Here is an 18,783-nt window from a genome sequence, read left to right as displayed (position 1 = left end):
TTTATGTTTTCAACTACATAAAACAATAACATTTTGGGGGGGAAACATCACAGACACATTAGAGTTTAGGAACTGGTTTATTTAAAGAAAAAGAGTAAACATACAGACTTTGGCAGGGAAATCAAAATTAAACTATAGAGTTTTTTGCAGAACAGATCCCAATACAAATATTCATGAATAAGCTTCAGTTTTGGAGTTAACTCTTCCAGAGCTTCCCAGCCAGACCAGTAATAAGTAAGTTTAGTATAGTAATGTTATTTAACAAAAAAAAAACATAAAACACACACACCCACACACTACAAGCAAACATGTTCTCATAAAACTGTATTCCTCAGCAAGTTAAAGCTTATTAGACTTCCTTTTGTGTGATATATAAGAAACCTTATGAGCCCATACTTACCAATGAAGACTCTGCCTGTATGACTCATGTAAAATATCAAAATCATTGGTTTTAATAGTTGTTGTTTACACCAAAACGTATGTTGAGATGCGGACTGCATTCGGTAGAAGCAGCAGGAAAAATGTGTTGCACACTGAAGTGGTAACTATGATTTATTAGGCATTCCTCCAGATCACAATTAATGATTGGCTGCCATTAGTTTAAACTTAAAAATTGTTGTGGGCTTATTTTGTGTTTTCCAAAAGAACGTAAATGAAGATTAAGAACTTATATTATGTGTGCACACAAAACACAGGTCGACGGAAATTAAAAGTATAGCAGTGGTACTTACAGCTTTAACTAACCTGTTGACTGGCAGAGATTGTCCTTCATGTAAGTAGTTAAATTCAAATGATCAAGTGAGGAAAGCTGATGAAACAAACAGGATTAAGTGGTAAAGCCATTTTACAAGCATATGAAAAGTCATCTGTTCATCACAAACCTCCCCACACACATTTAATGTACATATGGCTGCAGGTGACAGACTGCTAATGTATGTAGTAATCTAACAAATAATTTGACTTTTGACCAAGCCTTGAATATTTGAGACAGTAAACTGCAGTGGACTGTAGGACTAGTTAAAATCAAAAGCGTCTAAAGGAATAGTTTCATTTAAAAGCTCTATACTTTCAGCAAAGAGCTACTAAATGAAAACGGAGCTTCCTGATGTTCTCGCCAGAAACTAATGGAAGATACAGGTTCTATGGAACGTAAGCGCTTAACAATTAAGAGTATACTCCACATAAGCTAACATGCCTGAAGGAAATGGTACCTAAACGCAACACAAACAAGGGCCTTCACCAAACTTGCTGCAAGTTTGGGGACACACAGATCCAACAGCGTGTAAGCTGTGAGGGCCCCTGGTAATGAATGAGAAGACAGAAAATGGTGAGACTTGCCTCAGGCTGAAACAGGGCTACACTGAGACAGGGCCTCAGCCAGTCCCCCATGGCATTGCTACAGGGAGAAGAGAGATCTGGGTTTTAGCACTACAGCCACTAGCAACCCGGAAGTTATGCAGCTGTACAATGCACTCAATGTGTCAAAGGCAGGTCTGCCAGTGCCATGTACAGAACATCAATAAAAGAAATTCAATATACTGCTTATAGTCACAATAAAACATTTAACAACATTTTTAATTTAAACTCAACAAAGCATTGCTGTTATTAGTTTTCAATCTTCATCTTCAAGACAACAAAAACACAGTCACCATTTAGTTTATTATTGGAGTACAAACCTGCTGTGACGTCTCTTTTCCCACTAATGTCCCGCAATGAAGAGTCTTACATTTTTGCCACATTTTATTACAATACAGTTTTACAACAATACATATACCATTTCATCTAAATAAGGTTTAGTGGGTATTTCCTCTTTAAATCATTAACAAAAAAACAGAATGAATGTATAACAGTTACTTGAAGCCCTCACCAAACAAAGTTGGGGACACAAAGTCCAACAGCACTATGTGCTGTGAAGGCCTCACTGTTTAGCTTAGAACAGAAATGTATTTACATAAAACTTGCCTTGATTAAGGGTGGGTACTGCCCATGTAACTCCAGCGCCTTCACAACACTACGAACCATATCTATTACACTTCTATACACCTAAATGAAACATGAGAAGGAAAAAAAGCCACAGAACAGAGATGGTTTGAAACAACAGTTCATAGTCTTGGTTAGGTACAATCTAAATATTTCCCATGCGTTCTGTGATGCATACAGAGCTTTTGTTTGCTGTTTATTCAGTGTCTCTTCCTCATAGCTCAGTAGTAGTAGAATAAACAGTACGTCGTGGTACTATAATACCAATACTGGTTTGTCTACTAGCAGATGAGGACATTAGAAAAGGGTTGAGTGTCCAAACCTACAGGAGAGGAAGACAGGCTTCAGTAGCGGCCTCCGGGAGACATGACAGGGGGTCTCATACCCATGGGCGGCCTAGGAGGGGCTCCCTGGTACCCTGGGGGAACCACAGGAGGGGCCTGCCCGTATGGAGGCATCCCTCCTGGTATGTAGCCTGGCATCCCCTGTGGTGGACCGCCATACTGGCCTGCGAGAACAGAGGTTTGTTGGCTTTTTAATCAAAAATTAGGAGCAATAAGTATATGACGTCAACTTTATAACAAGACTAAGAGTTTACAGCCATTCTGGGAGAACTGTGAGGCTGTACTAATGCGTCGTTCATGTCATACAGGATGGATGGTAGAGACTCTGCTAGCATAGCTAAAAATGTAGTGTCGTTCATATTACACGGTAAGTTATAGCACTTTTGAAGAAAAGTTTAGATAATAATTTATATAATAATGATGCTTTAGAGATATTTTCATCCTATGCCAGAGTTTTGTATCCAACAACATATTCAACAATTCTGTTCTTAACAAACTAACTAAATGCCTGAAATGTAAAGTTTTTTGTTGTATATACCTGGTATGGGATGCCTCATGCCGGGCTGCTGAGGGGTCATCATGCCACCCACAGGACCCACTGAGGGGGCAGCAGCGGTGGCCTGACCTTGGCGGGGTAAACTGCGCTGGTACCTGGGCAACTGAGCCCGCAACTCTTCCTAAAGGACACAGAAACCAAAAACGAGGCAGAATAATTTGACACTGAAATTCGGCAGCTCAACCATAAGTATAAAGTCAAATTAATCAATCATTCTAATTCCAGATAATGCTATTTTCAACACTGTGATATTGACATAAACTTTTGCTATTATTAACAGACTCTCAAACTGTGTAGCTACTTACTGTTAAGAGTATAAAGAGAGACAGTTCCAGCTAAAGTACTTACCAGTGATATATCCTCATCTGGGTGGATCAACTTACTGGTTGCACTGGAGGTGGTTAGGGTGGCGGGCTTACTGGTTACAGTAGAGGGAGGTTTGGAGACCGTACTGCTGCCAGCATTTGGGCTGCCTGCAGATGCGGTGGCCTGGGTGTAGGCCGGGAATGTGGGCTTTGCAAGGTCAGCGGAGGTAGAAGCGGGAGGGTGAGGTGACCCTGACATTGTCTGCTGACTCTGAGCGGGTTAGACAGGAAAACACATTAGTGAGACTCGAATGAAAGGCATTTAAATTCCTAAACTTTTGGTCATACTTTGAGGTTTCTCCCATGATTGAAGTTTATATTTGGTTCCCTTCGAGGTTCGACATTAATATTAGTGTTTGTACACAGGATTAAGATGGACTTGCCTGGACTGTCTCTGGATTCCTCTTTCCCTTGATGCTTGCAATGTCCTCTTTCATGATCTTTACAGGGTCAGTTCACCGAAATCAAAAAGACATCCTCTATCACTTTACCCTTGGTGATAGCCAAGCAGTAGTTTTGCTTTTATGTGCTGAGACTTTACAATATGTTTCAGTTAAATCTCATCATTTGTTGGGCTCAAACAACTTTTAAAAAAAAAAGGACATTTTAAAAATTAAACTAATGTCTTTCTAGAAAAAACAAAATGTTTTTACTAAAGAAATAGAGAAATAGGGATGATTTGGGTTATTTAACCTGCACTTAAATCATTTTCCGGTGCCACAGAATTGAACTGTGCCAAGCAGTGCCAATTTGTCCTTCCACTGCATACACCAACAGTTTTTGTTGGTGGGTCAGTTTTAATTATTTCAGGAGAGCAACATTACATCCACATCTCACAAATTTGTTTCTACAATGAACTATGATCATTTCATCTTTGAGCATTTTAATGCCAAGTCTATATCTATATCTCTTTAACATGTTAAAACCACTGTTTTTGCACACATGGGAGAGTAACCCTGTAATGTATAACCAAAGTAAAGCCTATTTCTTCAAGCCTGCAAGAAAACAAATCCAAAAGAGCATGCGGTGCTACATTGCCCTGCAGCAGTTCAGAAACAAAAAGCCCATTTTACAAATCTGCATAACTTGCCAGTTTGTGAATTTGTTGAGTTAACAGAGCTTATTTTTAAATAGCATTTTATAAATGCAGATTTGTAGCAAAAGAAAAAGCAAATAAATGTGTTGCTAGAGTTACAAAATATTTTATAAGTATTTTCTACCCACACAAATGATTAGACTTTCTCATGACTTGCTAAAACAGCTTTGGCAAATAAAATAGAATTAATCTGCCCAAGTACACCACAGGCAAACTATATACAATTGTGTGCATGCCAATTGTAAAGCTGCAGGTTGTCAAAGTAGAGCAGGCAGACAGCTGCGTACTTGTGATGTGATAGGGAACAGAGCTTTAGGGGAGGCGGACTCTGAGTCTGCACTTGATGGCCCTGCATTTGTACTTGCAACCCGACTGCCCATCTGTAGCACAGGAAAAAAGTAAAGAATAGGAAACATAAATAAAATAATCCTTTGGTTAAAGGAATTTCTTGGTAAAGTCTCCTTTATATCAGTCTGTTAGAGCACCGACAGCTATTCAAACATCCCTTATTTCAACAGGAGAAGGTAATGTTCTGCCCCATCAAAGTGCTGAGGAAGATGGAAATTGTGCAGGGGTAAATGGTGTCATAAAGATTTTACCTGTCCAGCACTGGGGAACAGAGGTTTGGCGACATCAGGCTGGGCTGAGGGGGCAGTAGCAGCAGGAACGGCAGGTCTGGTTAGCATGTTTACAGCAGGGGGGACCTGAGCCATGTGTGTGATGCCTGGACGGTGACCCACTGGAGGAGGCAGGCCTGACACCAGCAGAACAAATTGGTTATATAAGGGGAAACGTCAAGCCTCACCACGACAGTGTTACAATATATTGACAAACTTTAATTAGAAAAATGGACAATCACTCACATCGAGGAAATAACATGGGGCTCTCTGAAGGTGTTTAATGTCAGGGCATTGGTTACCTGGTGGCACACCTGGAATCATTGGAGGTACCCCTGGACCTGGAGGCATCATCCCACCCATTGGTATCATCCTAAATACATGATATAAAAAAAAAAATTAAAAAAAACATGTTTAATATACACGATAAAGTGGAGATGGGATTGATTTTAAAAAAAAAACAAAAAAAAACAAAAAACAGTCTTGATTAATAATGCCAAAAATTTACCCTGGAGGCATCCCTGGCATCACAGGAGGCATTCCTGGCATCATTGGTGGCACACCTGGCATCATCGGGGGAATTCCTAAAACAAGGAAATTAATTTTTACAAACTCAAGTGTGTTACCAAATAACAAAATACACTCCCTGGCCACTTTTTTAGGTACACCTATACTATCTATTAAAATCCTCTACAACGGCTTTACCACGTATTCTACCTTTACAAAGCTTATAATGGCCAGTTTTTGATAAACTTTACGGGACGTTTTAATTCAATTGTATGTTAATTGCTGAGGCCATAGTTAGTGGTGATGTAGTACTGGAGCGCATTTTATTGAAATTTGTTTCTTCCTTCTTCCCCTCATGTTTGGAAACGGTGAGCGCAAAACAATAGAAACACTTCTCAATATAATGAGTGCATTACAACATCACTGCAAACTACAAACTCAATAATAAATATATACATAATAATGCCTCTCTGACAGTGTCTATCAAAAGTGAACATTATTATCTTTATAAAAGGTAGAATTTTTGGCTAAGCTGTTGTATTGAATTGCATTAGATTTCACAGGTATATCTAATAAAGTAGCCACTGAGCGTAATTTATACTACGCATTTTGAGTCCATGGACATCAGCATTCCTATTTTAACATGACACAATAACAATATCTCAAATACAGAATAAAATGTGAGCTTGAATAACTTATTCTTATTAGTTCAGGCTAACACCAGTACAGTGTTATTTAGGATTAGCTCAATAGTTGGCTTTTTGTAGTTCAAGTTAAGTAACTGTTTCCCACCTGAGTAGCTGCCTGGTGGTATCCCTGGAGCACCAGAGCCAGGAGGCATGCCAGGCTGGGTGATAGGGGGGATGTAGCCTGTTTGGGGCTGGCCTGCAGCAGGCTGCTGGAAGGAGGGACCAGGCTCGTCATCATCATCGTACTCATCAGAGTCATCCTGGTTCTGCTTTTTCTTCTGAGTCTCTGAAAATAGGATTGGCAAAATCACTCTCTAGAATAGTCCATAAGAAGACAGTATATGAATGTATTTTGGTGTTAATACCTTGGTTCTTTTGTTCTAGCACTCTTCTTCTCTCTTCCATGTCTTTCTCTGGAATACCCTCCATGCCATATATTTCCAGTTCAATATCTGTCCTTCCAGGTATTGCATTAGGAACTCCGTCAATGGTCTCTTTATGTACCTAGGAAAGAATTGGTACAGTGAAGTAATTTAAGTTTATAAATAAATGATTTTGTTTGATTTTGAGAAGATGGTTGGCATTATCATTGTTTCCTCACCTGCATACAGTGGATGGCGAGCCCAGGGCCAGTGTACAGCTTTTTATGACAGATGTGACACTTGAAATGTTTGGCTTTCTGATGCTGAATGAGAATCTTTTCATCATCAAAATCTCTGTTACAGTACCTGAGATCACGGTTTAGGAAATAGTTTTATTCCCTGATAAACCTGATCAATGTAATGTTATTTTACTGCTGAACGTGTCGCGCATTTGTTTACGCAAAAACATCTTGCTAATAAGAACAACAGTTCACAGGATATCAAAGACCAGCGTCGCCTGTTATTGTAATTATTTGTTATTTTTCTCAGACCTGGTCATTCAACTCAAGTTAAACAACCGACAGCAAGTTCAAAATATGTCATGTTGGACATATATTTCGAACCTGCTATACACGTAGTACTATTATTAGGGGCTCGGGTGTTAGCTTACAGTCAACGTTAGCCTAACAAACAGAGGATAACGCTGTCAAACATAAACAGTTCTTGACAAGAACCAGATAACTGTATAACACTAAATATAACATGTGGAAAAGGATACCAGCACCAGGGCTTCATTTGCTTTTTCTTCTTTCTTCCCATGGTTTCTGTACTATCAGTTCAACGCCTGCTAATCCTGTAGAACGACAGTTACCGACAGCTAAGGCAACGACCAGGACTGACGGAAATGAAGATGGCGTCGATCCTCTGTCTCCAGCAGCCCAGTGGGCACTGAGACCCCAGTGCGTCCTCTAGTGGTCCAAAACTAGGGTAACATAGAAATGTCTTTTAAAGAACCATTGACTGTCTACAGTCATGGACGGATTACCGAACATGGCGAGGGGTCAAAGGAGTCAATTAGTCCCCTTGGCCCAAGCATCTGCTATGAAGGGACACTTACTATTTCTTGTTGGAAATTCCATAAAAGGAAAACAAAGGGACACAAAATGAGAACCATGAGACTCAAAACAACCACAACGACACTCAAAACAACTACAATAAGACTAAAAAAGTTATTATAAGTGTAAAACTCGAATCCTTCAGTTTGCATTTACTGGGCTACTAAATGGACCTCCACAAATAGACCTGCTACAACTACATTTTTAAAAATCCAGCTCTAACGTTACAATAGGTCGTGCAATGTCTACATGGAGCCACAATTCATACTGTTGCAAGTCAAAGCAGTTGAATTTACAGGTATACGATCAACATTATGTTTACATGACAATTCTTAACGAAAATGTCTACATAAAACACTTTTTTAAAAGTAACTTTATTTGGCAAAGTCAACATATACAGTTTATATGTTGACTTTAACAGCAAGACAGACAGGGAACGATTCATGCATATCAAATATGTACATTTAAAGAGAAAGTTTTAATTAAAAAAGGTAAATAAGAAATAAAAAATGAAGGAATGTTCAAAGAGGAAAGTAGATACACACTTTTAGTTGCTTTTGAATTGGAAGAGGCCCTAATACAATCTATGTAAGGCATCAATTCATATATAAATACAATAAAAAAAAAGGTTTGTTTTTGCGAATTTACATTTATGGAAGGTATGGTATTTGGCAAGAATAAAAATTAGATTTTTTTTTTTTAATCCTTTACGATCACGATGAAAACTGTGATAACCAGACAATACAATTTAGATGTAAGATGAAATAAACTTGTCAATTGCAGACCAAAAATTCCGTGTGTAGTTGCAGAACAAAGTGCAGGACTGTCTCTAAGCATTCATCACAGAGGGAACAGTAGGTATCGATGTCTCTTTTTTGTCTCTGGAGGCTGCGTTTTGTTGCTGGATAGTATTTGTGGAAAAACTTGAAAGAAATTTCCCTCGCCTAATTTGTTAATCGATAGGAGGTAAACGCCGCACTTGCTTCCAGTGGGACATTACACATGGTTTAGTGACAGCGTCTTTCTGATACAGCCCTCTTATTTTTGTGTTTTCATTATTCTTAAATTCATACGGCACATGAAAACAGGTGGTGCCTACATGTTTACCCTAGGTGATGTGACGCTTGTCCCCGGAACCGACATGAGAAATTCATATCGTAGTCGGACATGTTTTAAAAGGTTCACGCAGGACATGCGCAGTAAGTACACAAGAGAGAAAGGAGATACCTTTTCCACTGGTCCAGCGGTTGTTTATACGTGTCCACCTATTTAATATCAACCATAGATCCCAACCTCAAAAAATACCAACACAGCCCAGCTAAACAATCAAAACCCCTCCTCGTTATCTGCCATTCTAGCCGGCTGCTAGATTTCTCCGTGCAGCAGTGGGATCATGTTTACCTCCCAAACCTCGTCCTTCCAGGATTCACTTGACGTGGAAGAGAGAGATGACTTTGACAGCGAAGAAATTGCTGGATACAGCCAGAAAATTCAGCTGAGCTGTTACTACACCATCTATCTTTATCAGGGCACAAGGTAATGGTCGATACCCCCCCCCTTTTTTTTTTTTTTGGACAGCTGCCATGAGATGACAGTTCTGCTACAACTATAAGTGATGGGAAATTTTGTATGGGACATGTTCATTTTATAATATTTAAATTGTATTTTCTAACTATTAATATTTGGTGTTGGATTATTTAATGTTTTTTTTTACAGTGGCTACCCCTTATTCTACAAGACATCACAAAAATATTATTTGTTTTTTTCCCCCTGAATACAACCAAGAAAAAAATCCCTGGTGTGTAAGGAGTGTTTTTTTTTTTGTCTGTATCAATGTATGAATCATTATGCTTTGTATGATTCTTTGCCTAAAGCACTCCTTAGTTGTTGTAATCACCTGTTCCTGAACCTGCTGACAGTGACGCTCACACAGGTAAAACCAGATTTGTCCATTAAACTAACCAGGTGATGAGTAAACTGTCAATTGTCCTAGATCTGAGGCTTCTGGGGAAAATGTGGCATGGAACCAGAGGAGAGCGGACTCCACAACCAGTCAGGATGACTTTAGGTAACAAAGGAGCCATCCACCTACCTTCTTGCTTTCAGTGGTCTTTTCTCTTTGGCTTTCTCTGTTGTGCATTGGTGTATCTCCACGGGCTGCCACTGGACATCCAATCAACATGGACTCAATTCTGTTTTCATTTGTGATTTTGTTCTGATCGGTCATTGCTGTGCTGCTGAGTTACATTGCGTTTAGGTCTCTCCCAATCTTTGACAAAAAGTGAATGACATTCCTTTGAATGTCTGGGTAAAGAGTTGTAGAGCAATGGGTAAATGCGTCCTGTCAGTGACTACGTGTTTTTGACTCCCAGGGAGGAAAGGCACAGTTACAGCTATGTGACTCAGTTGTGTGTTGTGTTGGATGTGGCTTATGGTCATCAGCTTTCTCCATCTCCTCTTCATCGACTTGAGTGGCTTCCAAATTTCTCATCGCCTTCACCGGCGGCTTGTATCCACACTGACTCTCAGTTCTTGCCCACAGCCTGACACTAATTGACAGCAGCCTGCCAGTGGAGGCGGAACCTGAGCTGCGGACCTACATTTCAAGGAGGCTGAGCAAAGGAGCCCTGCTCGGAGGCATGGGCAACATCGCCACTGTGGAACTCAGGCAATCATTTGACATATTCACTAGCAACTTTTTGCATCAGTAACACTCAATACTGTTTTGTCCAGAGGGGGGAAAAAAATAAGTGAGTAGGTTAAAACAGTTTTGTTGATAATTTACTCTTTCCAGTGTCCCAGAGGAGGCGGTCGGCTGCTACTGCTGTCTCCTGGAGCAAGAAAGGTCCCCTGAACAGCCTGACACTGATGGCAATGGATACGTCATCTGCTTCATGGGTGGCTCTGAAAAAGGACTGAACTTATATCCTTTGCATAGCGATGTCAGCCCAAGTTATAAGCATCACCCAAGGTCTTCCAGTATTAATTTTATACATGATCCTTGCTATTACAAAATGTTCTTTCCTGCATTGTTATAGTGTTTCCACATCATTGTATCTTTGCACAGAGAAGCAAGTAATAGTTCCAATTCCTTGACCCAACACACATTTAGATTAGAGCTTGATAAATACGTTCAAGGCCTGCATAGCAGCCTGCAAACCCCAGAGGTATGAGAATATAATAAAAGTGTAATGACATTGTATATCTGTCATTACGTTACTGATACTACATTGATTTGTACCTCTGTGGGTGTTTCAGCTGAGAAACCTGGAGACAGAGGTGCGTCCCTATCTGAGCCGGTGGTACGAGGAGTCTGTGATGCACATTTATCGAGTGGTGCAGCTGGTCCAGAGCAACATCAGCTTCTTGCTGCACGCTGTGAGTTATTTTCACCACTAAAGTATGTCCAAAAAAGAAAACTGCTCAAAAAGGGCTTGTTGAAGATGATGGAACTAAGATACATTAATTGTCATTGTTGACTGTGAATTTATGTAAATTCCTCTGTATAGGAATAATCATTCTGTCGAGTGGTCTTGCTTGGTGAAAAATCTTTTGCGATTTAAAAAAAAAAAAAGGATAAAATAATGTGAGAAGCAGAAAATTACCTTAAAGGAACAGTTAACCCAAAAACACAAACACTATATTATTTTCCCAGGTAGCTACAGTGTGATTTGCCATAGCCCGGACTTACAGTGGAACTGTACATTCATAATCTTATTCACCCTATGCATTAAAATACTGCAATCCAATTTATTTATTTTGTTATAACTTGAATTCTGCTTGTATGGAATTATAAATTTTCTCCGGACCAATGCATTTCCACCGCTACACTTTCTGTATGCAGGCTCTGAGTCACACACATGTGGAGATCATCAATTCAGACGAGAGGACAAAGGCTGATGTGTCCAGGTGAGTCAGGTGCCAGTGCCCGTAACTACACTAGCATATCTTTAAATCCTAAGTAGCAACTGTGCCTGCCCATAGTGTATTTCCATGTACAACACAGTATAACAGCCATCTGTTTGTTAGCTGTTAAATGTTTGTTTTTACTCTGTACCAGGTTCATTAAAGCAGCCAGTTTGCAGGGTCTGTCCCAGCAGGACACCACAACAGCTTCTCTGTGTAAGGCTATCTCAGAGGACACGCAGTCTGACCTGGTTATAGACTGCTCCACCAGCCCGCCCACACTCTCCAACACAGGTAAGTCACGCTCCGTGACATGCACTTCATGTTTCTCTGTACTGTCTAGGTCTTAAGATTCTAATGAAGATGTTTCTCCCCCCAGTCAGTAATCGTTTCTGTGATGACTGGATTCAGGCATTTCTAAATGCTGCAGAGCGTTGTAATCCCTTCCTGCTCAGACAGATTCTGGAGAACTTCAAACTTAAGGTGGGAAGACGTGCACATAAACAGACTATAGCAGGGTTTTTTTTCTGGCTTTTATGTAATCATGCAACTAAAGGAGATTCTCATAATCAATTAATCTGCTTAGTATTTGATTATTTGTTTTGTATATAACATTGCATAAAAAAGTGAAAAATTCCAAGAGCACTCAGTGATGTCACCAAATTCCTTGTTTTATCTGAAACATCAGCCCAAAACCCAAAGATGTTCAGTTTACTAACACATTTTACAAAGAACGGAAGTAAATCCTCACATTTGAGAAACTGAAATCTAAAGGATGTTTGGTATTTTTTATGGAGAAATGAGCAATTAACAATGATCGAAACAGTTGCCAGAGTAATTTTCTGTTGATTTACTAATCAATTAATCGACTAATTTCCCACTAGCCCACAAGATTGACAAACCCTGGAATACGGCTCTCACTTCCTCTTGGCAGATACACAGTTTAACAATTTTTTTTAATCTTCTGTTTCTTTCTTGCATCCTGATCTTTTCCCTTTTTTCAACCTGTTGCTTTCTCCCTATCAACCACGCTCCCCCTCCGCAGGCCATCCAGGACATGAACAGCCTGAAGCGCTTTGTGCGGCAGGCAGAGATGAGTCACTACGCCCTGTTTCGCTGCTGTCAGTTCCTACAGGGCTGCGGAAATGGGGATGTGTTGCTGCAGAATGCCAGGGCGGAGCACAGTGACCTGCCTGAAGCCTGCAGCATCATCACTGTCCTGGAGGAGTTCCTCAGGGAACAGTCCCAAGCCCAAGTCTGATTCAAGTTCGTAACACTTAACTCCAAGTTGTGGCGCCTGCATACATTTCCTGGTGGTAAGACAGACTGCTTTACCAGCAGCAAAGCAGATAACTTAAGTATCATTCTAAACCTAGCATTACATCCCATTTTAAACATCAGATTGCCAGATAAAATTTGGCAGAGAGGAAATTTTTAATTTGCCAACTGTTGCAGCAGATTCAGATTTTCGATAGCAGTTGTAAAATATAAGTTTCCTCTTCAGGCACTACTGCTGCTTCTCAACTAGAACAGCGGGGGTCAGATCTGGAATATGTACTGTAAAACACTGACAACTTACACTCAGCTTTTCTCAACAACTGTCTTTTTTTTTGGCTAATCATAGTTTATTGACTCAGCAACATCACTGCATTGATCTTAATTAAAGTTAGTTGTTAATTGAATTGTAAGGCAAAGACGTCAGTGAAGGTGAACTCAAATAAAAAAGTTAAAAAAATCAGTGTGATGATCAGTTTAGATCTACTTATAGAGTGGCACTTTCCAAATCTTTTCGCTTTTGCAATTTTTGTGTTGTGTGAGTGTGTATAACAATACTTTGAACCAAATATTATTACTAGTGTTTTGCTAACTGACAATGATCATAACATAGAATTGATCCAAACTAAAGCTTCTGCTCATTGGAGCAGATTTGTCTATTGCTAATTTGATGTCCAAATATCCTTTTTTTTTGTAATTTATTTGATTGTACTAGTCTTCTTTTGTGAAGAAACATATTGAAATTGCACAAATCACTTTTATGCATTGTTACATAAGCCTTGAGTTTGCTTACATTTCAACCCAATACTTGCACTACTATATTATTTTTGTCTAATGAATACTGCTACTGTATGTACGTACTGTATGTCTATCAAGTGATATTAGATATCTGTTTAATTCTTCTCTGGGAATGCAGTGTTGTAGATAGAGTGTAATTTTTGGATACAATGTGTACATTAGAACAAATTATTTTCTGTTTACAAACATCTTCACAGCCTTCACCAGCTCAGAGTTTGTGAGAAGAAAATGGGCACTATGTGACCGGTCACTCACTACATTAACTAAGCATCTGTGTAGTTTAAAAGGTTCCGCAATATTGATAACCCCTAGAAGTAAGAAATTAAAATAAATAAATGAATAATAGAAAATGATATATTAAAGTGCTCAGAATGATATTGGCATGCCTATATTTTATTTTCTTCCCATTGTGTACCTGCAACAAGACATGATTTTATATATTCCATTAAACCCGTAAAGGGTTAAACTCAGACTATTCCCATTAAAACCAGTCCAAAGTATGAAATACAGCAATATCAGTGATGGTGGTGTATACTTTTAAACTGTGAAGCAGGTGACATGTAAATGAGTCATTTTACTATTGTGAACCATAGTGTGGCTGACCCACGGTGTGTATCTGTAAACATTTATGTACAGTGTATTCTCTATAGTTAGAAGTGACTGTTTGGTTCTCAGTCTTGTATAGACAGAGCTGAAATAAATACCACAGTTGAACCTCTTTGTTCTGGTTGTGCATGTTGTCTCACCTACAGAAGTTTAACAAAGGTGACTAACATTTTTTACACTTACATCTGTTACATAATTACTGTATGTTTTGCTTACACCTGAGACACAGAGATGGGGATATTAAGCTGCAAACGTCTTCGGCAAAAGAAGTGTATCCTCCAGTCCATCACTGGTAGTCCTCAAACTGAACATTATAACATCCAGTAGACCCCCTCCTCATGCTGCTCTTCTGCAACCAGAGAGAAACAGCTGAGGGCTTGAGACTTTCAGACCATGTTTGCAGCTGTTGCACATATTGTTTTTGTTGCTTATATAATTCAGTGACTATTTAAGCAACTGTGACTATCTTATAAGAACAAGTGAGAAGATAGTTAAAAGAGACATGTTCTCAAGGGGAACAATTGCAGTAACATGGAGCAGGATTTACCTATTATGTGATCAGATGTCTCCCTCAAAAGAGATCTTGGTACGTCATAGATGCTCTCTATTGGGCCTGAAATGGATCAAAAAGAAATTTCCACCAAACGATAACAAAACAAAGTTCATTATGTTGATATAATCAAGTATTTATTTTATATATATATGTGTGTGTATTTGTATGTTTGTGTGTATGTGTATGTATGTGTATGCATGTGTATATGTATGTATATATATATATATATATATATACATGTATATATATGTGTGTGTATGTATATATGTATATACATATGTATGTGTATATATGTGTATATATGTGTGTGTATATGTATATATGTATATGTGTGTATGTATACACAGAGAGGATTTACCTATTATGTGATCAGACGTCTCCCTCAAAAGAGAGCTTGGTACGTCATAGATGCTCTCTGTTGGGCCTGAAATGGATCAAAAAGAAATTTCCACCAAACGACAACAAAATTTTTTTTTATTATGTTGGTATAACCAAGTATTTATTATATGTATATGTATATATATGTGTATATATGTATATATATATGTATATGTATACACATATATATGTATATATATATATATATATATATATATGTATATATATGTATATGTATGTATGCGTATATATATGTGTGTATATATATGTATTTATATATATATGAGTATGTATATATATGTATATGTGTATATATGTATATAAATGTATGACTCAACCCTGGTGTTCAGCAGACCTCCTGTAAGAGAGAGGAAAGTCATACACGCCCTGGTCCATCTCTGTTGAAACGTTGATCTCACGCGTCTCTGAGGAGGCATATCATTATACATGATAGGGCCAATTTAACCACCATTATACTGCATGTTATGTTACTTTGGATGGTAAATTATCTGAAGTATTTTTAAGATCATACTGTGTCTAAGTGCTAAAATGTCATAGTTTTCTTCTTGTCTGTCCTCTGCATTGCTCCGCCCACTGGACCACTGGGGACTGTTGAGACTGTCACCTGTAAACAGAGTTTAGCACCAATTCAAGACTTAGTTAACAATGAATTGGGGTGGAGACAAAGTTGCAAATATGCAAATCATTTTAAAGTTTACCATTTTGATGCTGGTAGTTACAGCCTAAAAGTGTGTTTTGGTATGTGGCCTGCTCATTGTTCAGCTCCTGAGACAGGCAGATGGGGGAGGTAACTCTTCTGCTTTTAAAGTGGATTTGGACTGAAGGAGCGGAGGCCGAGAGATGCCAAACAGGCAGACACTCCATCACACTGTCACTTTGTGAGCAGATGGGTGTGCTACTGTTTAATCTGTCTCGTGGCTCACACTCTGCAGGGCTGAGGAGAAGAGAGAGTGCAGAGTCAGTGTCTGGCATGAAGGGGACCACAGTTTTGTGTTAGTTTTCTGTTAAAAATACAAGAGATATCATCCAAATGCATGTTAAGGGTTCAAGGCAAGTTGACCAAACATAGATATTTCGGTTCAGGGTGAGCTCTGTCATGAAGGGTTAGTCCTCCTCCTACTTACTGCGTGCCACTAGATTCCGACACCCTTGAAGTAGAGAGATGCATGGCTTGCCATAGGTGTCCTACCCAATCTTTTCTGAGAGCTGCCGTCTCTGCTGCCTACACACACACACAACTGAAATATTAGACATAAGTATTCAGACCATCTGCTGTGGGATTTCAAATTTAGCTCAGGTGCCTCCCATTTCTCTTGATCATCTTTGAGATGTTTCTAAACCTTGGCTGGTGTCTACCTGTGATAAATTCAACTGGTTAGGCATGATTTGGAAAGAAACACAAAAAAAAGCTGCCCTGAAGGTGGCCATTAGCAAAATGGCCTCCATAACTTTTCAATGGAAGAAGGTTTTTCTTGGAGCTGGCCACCCAGCCAAACTGAGCAATTGGGGAATAAGGGGCTTGGTAAGTGAGGTGAAAAGATCCCGATGGTCAAATGGAAGCCTCTCCACAGTGAAAGATACATGAAAGCCGCTTTGAGTTTTCAAAAAAGCACCCAAAGGACTCCCAGACTGTGAGAAACAAGATTCTTTGGTCTAATGAAACCAAGATTGAACTGTTAAGCTTCAACTCTAAGCGCCATGTCTGGAGGAAACCAGGCACTGCTCATCACCTGCCCAATACCATCCCAATGGTGAAGCATGGTGGTGGCAGCATCATGCTGTGGGGGTGTTTTTCAGTGGCAGGGACAGGCAGAGGGTTGAGGGAAAGTTGAACAGAGCAAAGTACAGAGATATCCTTAATGAAAACCTGGTCCAGAGCGCTCAGGACCTCAGACTGGGCCAAATGTTCACCTTCCAACAGGACAATGATCCTAAGCACACAGCCAAGACAAAGCAGGAGTGGCTTAGAGACAACTCGGTGAACTTGAAACCAATTGAACATCTCTGGAGAGACCTGAAAATGGCTGCCCACTAATAGTCCCCATCCAACCTGACAGAGCTTGAGAGGATCTGCAGAGAAGACTATCAGGAAATCCCCAAATCCAGGAGTGCAAAGCTTGTCACGTAATACCCAAGAAGACTTGAGGTTGTAATCGCTGCCAAAGGTGCTTCAACTAAGTACTGAGTAAAGTGTCTTCATACTTATATCAATGGTATATTTCGGTTTTTCCTTTTTCATAAATTTGCAAAAATTTCTACAGTTCTGTTTACTCTTTGTCCATGTGGGGTATTGAGTGTAGATTGATGAGGGGAAAACAAATTTAAACGATCTTAGCAAAAGGCTGCAACATAACAAAATGTGAAAAAAGTGAAGGGGTCTGGATACTTTCTGGATGCACTGTACATTAAATGAGAAAACAGGCAACAGAAGTAACTCACCAGCATTTTTCTCTTTCCATTTGTCATGATAATCTCAAACATGAAGCGCCTGCTGTCGGTTCGCTTGACCTCTCGCACCGACTGCACCTGGACCAAGAGGTGGATATATACATACTGAGGTAACTAAATCTTATGTGCCCTAACTCGAGTCAAAGCAACAGCGGAGGTAAACGTAGCATTATCACAGAGCAGAAATACTGTTCAAGCAACTAAGTATTAGCATCAAAATATACTTAAAGTAACAAAAGAGTACTAATTATGCAGAACAACCCATAAGAATAATACATGTATCAGAATAATACATTGATTGATTATTTGTATTGATGCATTAATATGTAAGAAGTACTTTAATGCTGCAGCCTTGAAAAAGGGGGGCTAAATGTAACTACTTTATGGTGGAGGACTTACTGTGTAAATGTAGTAATAGCCTCTCAAGTGTGACTGTAAAGAGAGTAACATCAACATGTTTGAATAATTTAGAGCTTTCAAAGAATAACCCCCCCCTCCAACACAAAAAAAAAAAAACACACAAGTTCTTCAAACATTGTGACCATCTTTTAATGAATTGTTTTTGGTTTCAGAAATGATAGGTGCTAAGCAGGATCTTTGCAAGAAATTTGATAGATTGAGTCTGAATGTAATACACCAATATGGAATTTAAAGGACTTTATACCGCAGCAAATGTTTACTTACAGCGCTGCCATTCTCCTTGGTGTAGAAGAACAAGGTTGTATTTTGAAGCCTGAACCAGTAGGTCACCCACCTTATTTTCTACAGATGTAAAAGAATAAATGGATGGCAAATATTTCTTAAAATCATTTTCATGAACATATGCTCACATGAAATACCCAGAAACGTAACTTACCAAAGTATCTTTTCTTTTCTGCAGGAAGCCTTCAAACAATAGCTTAGTCTCATCTACTGACATTTTGTTCCTCAGTAGACAATAATTTCACTAATGTGGCTACCAGTTGTTTTATCTACCTGTGTATGTAGCGTGACTTCCTCCTCTCACTAGGTCAGAGCACTATCATTCACAGTCCTATCACTTACCCACTTCTCTATTCTGCTTCCCAAAAGTGGCAGTTCACCAGAACAGTTGATCTTGCATTTATTATACATATCTACATCTACTTAATCTACTACTACTCAAGGACACACAAACAGTGACATCAG

General features: G+C 39.2%; 2 protein-coding genes across 5 annotated transcripts; one reads left to right on the top strand and one right to left on the bottom strand.

Annotated features, from left to right (window-relative positions):
- Window positions 1-78: 78 nt before the first annotated feature.
- Window positions 79-7,473, bottom strand: LOC120788208 (BUB3-interacting and GLEBS motif-containing protein ZNF207-like). 3 transcript variants are annotated; one of them, XM_040123786.1, is made up of 12 exons: window positions 7,295-7,473; window positions 6,756-6,882; window positions 6,520-6,658; window positions 6,258-6,440; window positions 5,467-5,542; window positions 5,261-5,331; window positions 4,941-5,095; window positions 4,629-4,721; window positions 3,229-3,456; window positions 2,863-3,001; window positions 2,307-2,488; window positions 79-2,043 (listed from the first exon to the last, which is right to left on the bottom strand). In XM_040123786.1, exons 1-11 carry the CDS (start codon window positions 7,333-7,335, stop codon window positions 2,325-2,327), a joined length of 1,416 nt encoding a protein of 471 aa, XP_039979720.1. In that variant the 5' UTR covers window positions 7,336-7,473; the 3' UTR covers window positions 79-2,043; window positions 2,307-2,324. The 3 variants fall into 3 exon arrangements, with proteins under 3 accessions (XP_039979720.1, XP_039979719.1, XP_039979721.1); XM_040123785.1 differs by having other exon boundaries at window positions 79-2,488; XM_040123787.1 differs by lacking the exon at window positions 4,629-4,721 and having other exon boundaries at window positions 79-2,488.
- A 1,269-nt stretch (window positions 7,474-8,742) lies between these two features.
- c3h17orf75 (chromosome 3 C17orf75 homolog) lies at window positions 8,743-14,313 on the top strand. 2 transcript variants are annotated; one of them, XM_040124361.1, is made up of 11 exons: window positions 8,743-8,830; window positions 8,990-9,167; window positions 9,625-9,699; window positions 10,174-10,299; window positions 10,426-10,554; window positions 10,738-10,798; window positions 10,890-11,009; window positions 11,476-11,540; window positions 11,692-11,831; window positions 11,917-12,020; window positions 12,583-14,313. In XM_040124361.1, exons 2-11 carry the CDS (start codon window positions 9,025-9,027, stop codon window positions 12,796-12,798), a joined length of 1,179 nt encoding a protein of 392 aa, XP_039980295.1. In that variant the 5' UTR covers window positions 8,743-8,830; window positions 8,990-9,024; the 3' UTR covers window positions 12,799-14,313. The 2 variants fall into 2 exon arrangements, with proteins under 2 accessions (XP_039980295.1, XP_039980297.1); XM_040124363.1 differs by lacking the exons at window positions 8,743-8,830; window positions 9,625-9,699 and having other exon boundaries at window positions 8,837-9,167.
- The last annotated feature ends 4,470 nt before the right edge of the window (window positions 14,314-18,783 follow it).

The sequence above is a fragment of the Xiphias gladius genome, chromosome 3 (genome assembly GCF_016859285.1).
Source record: "Xiphias gladius isolate SHS-SW01 ecotype Sanya breed wild chromosome 3, ASM1685928v1, whole genome shotgun sequence".
Classification (NCBI taxonomy): Eukaryota; Metazoa; Chordata; class Actinopteri; order Istiophoriformes; family Xiphiidae; genus Xiphias; species Xiphias gladius.
The sequence above is the reverse complement of the archived record's forward strand: the minus strand, read 5'-3'. Positions and strand labels throughout refer to the sequence as shown.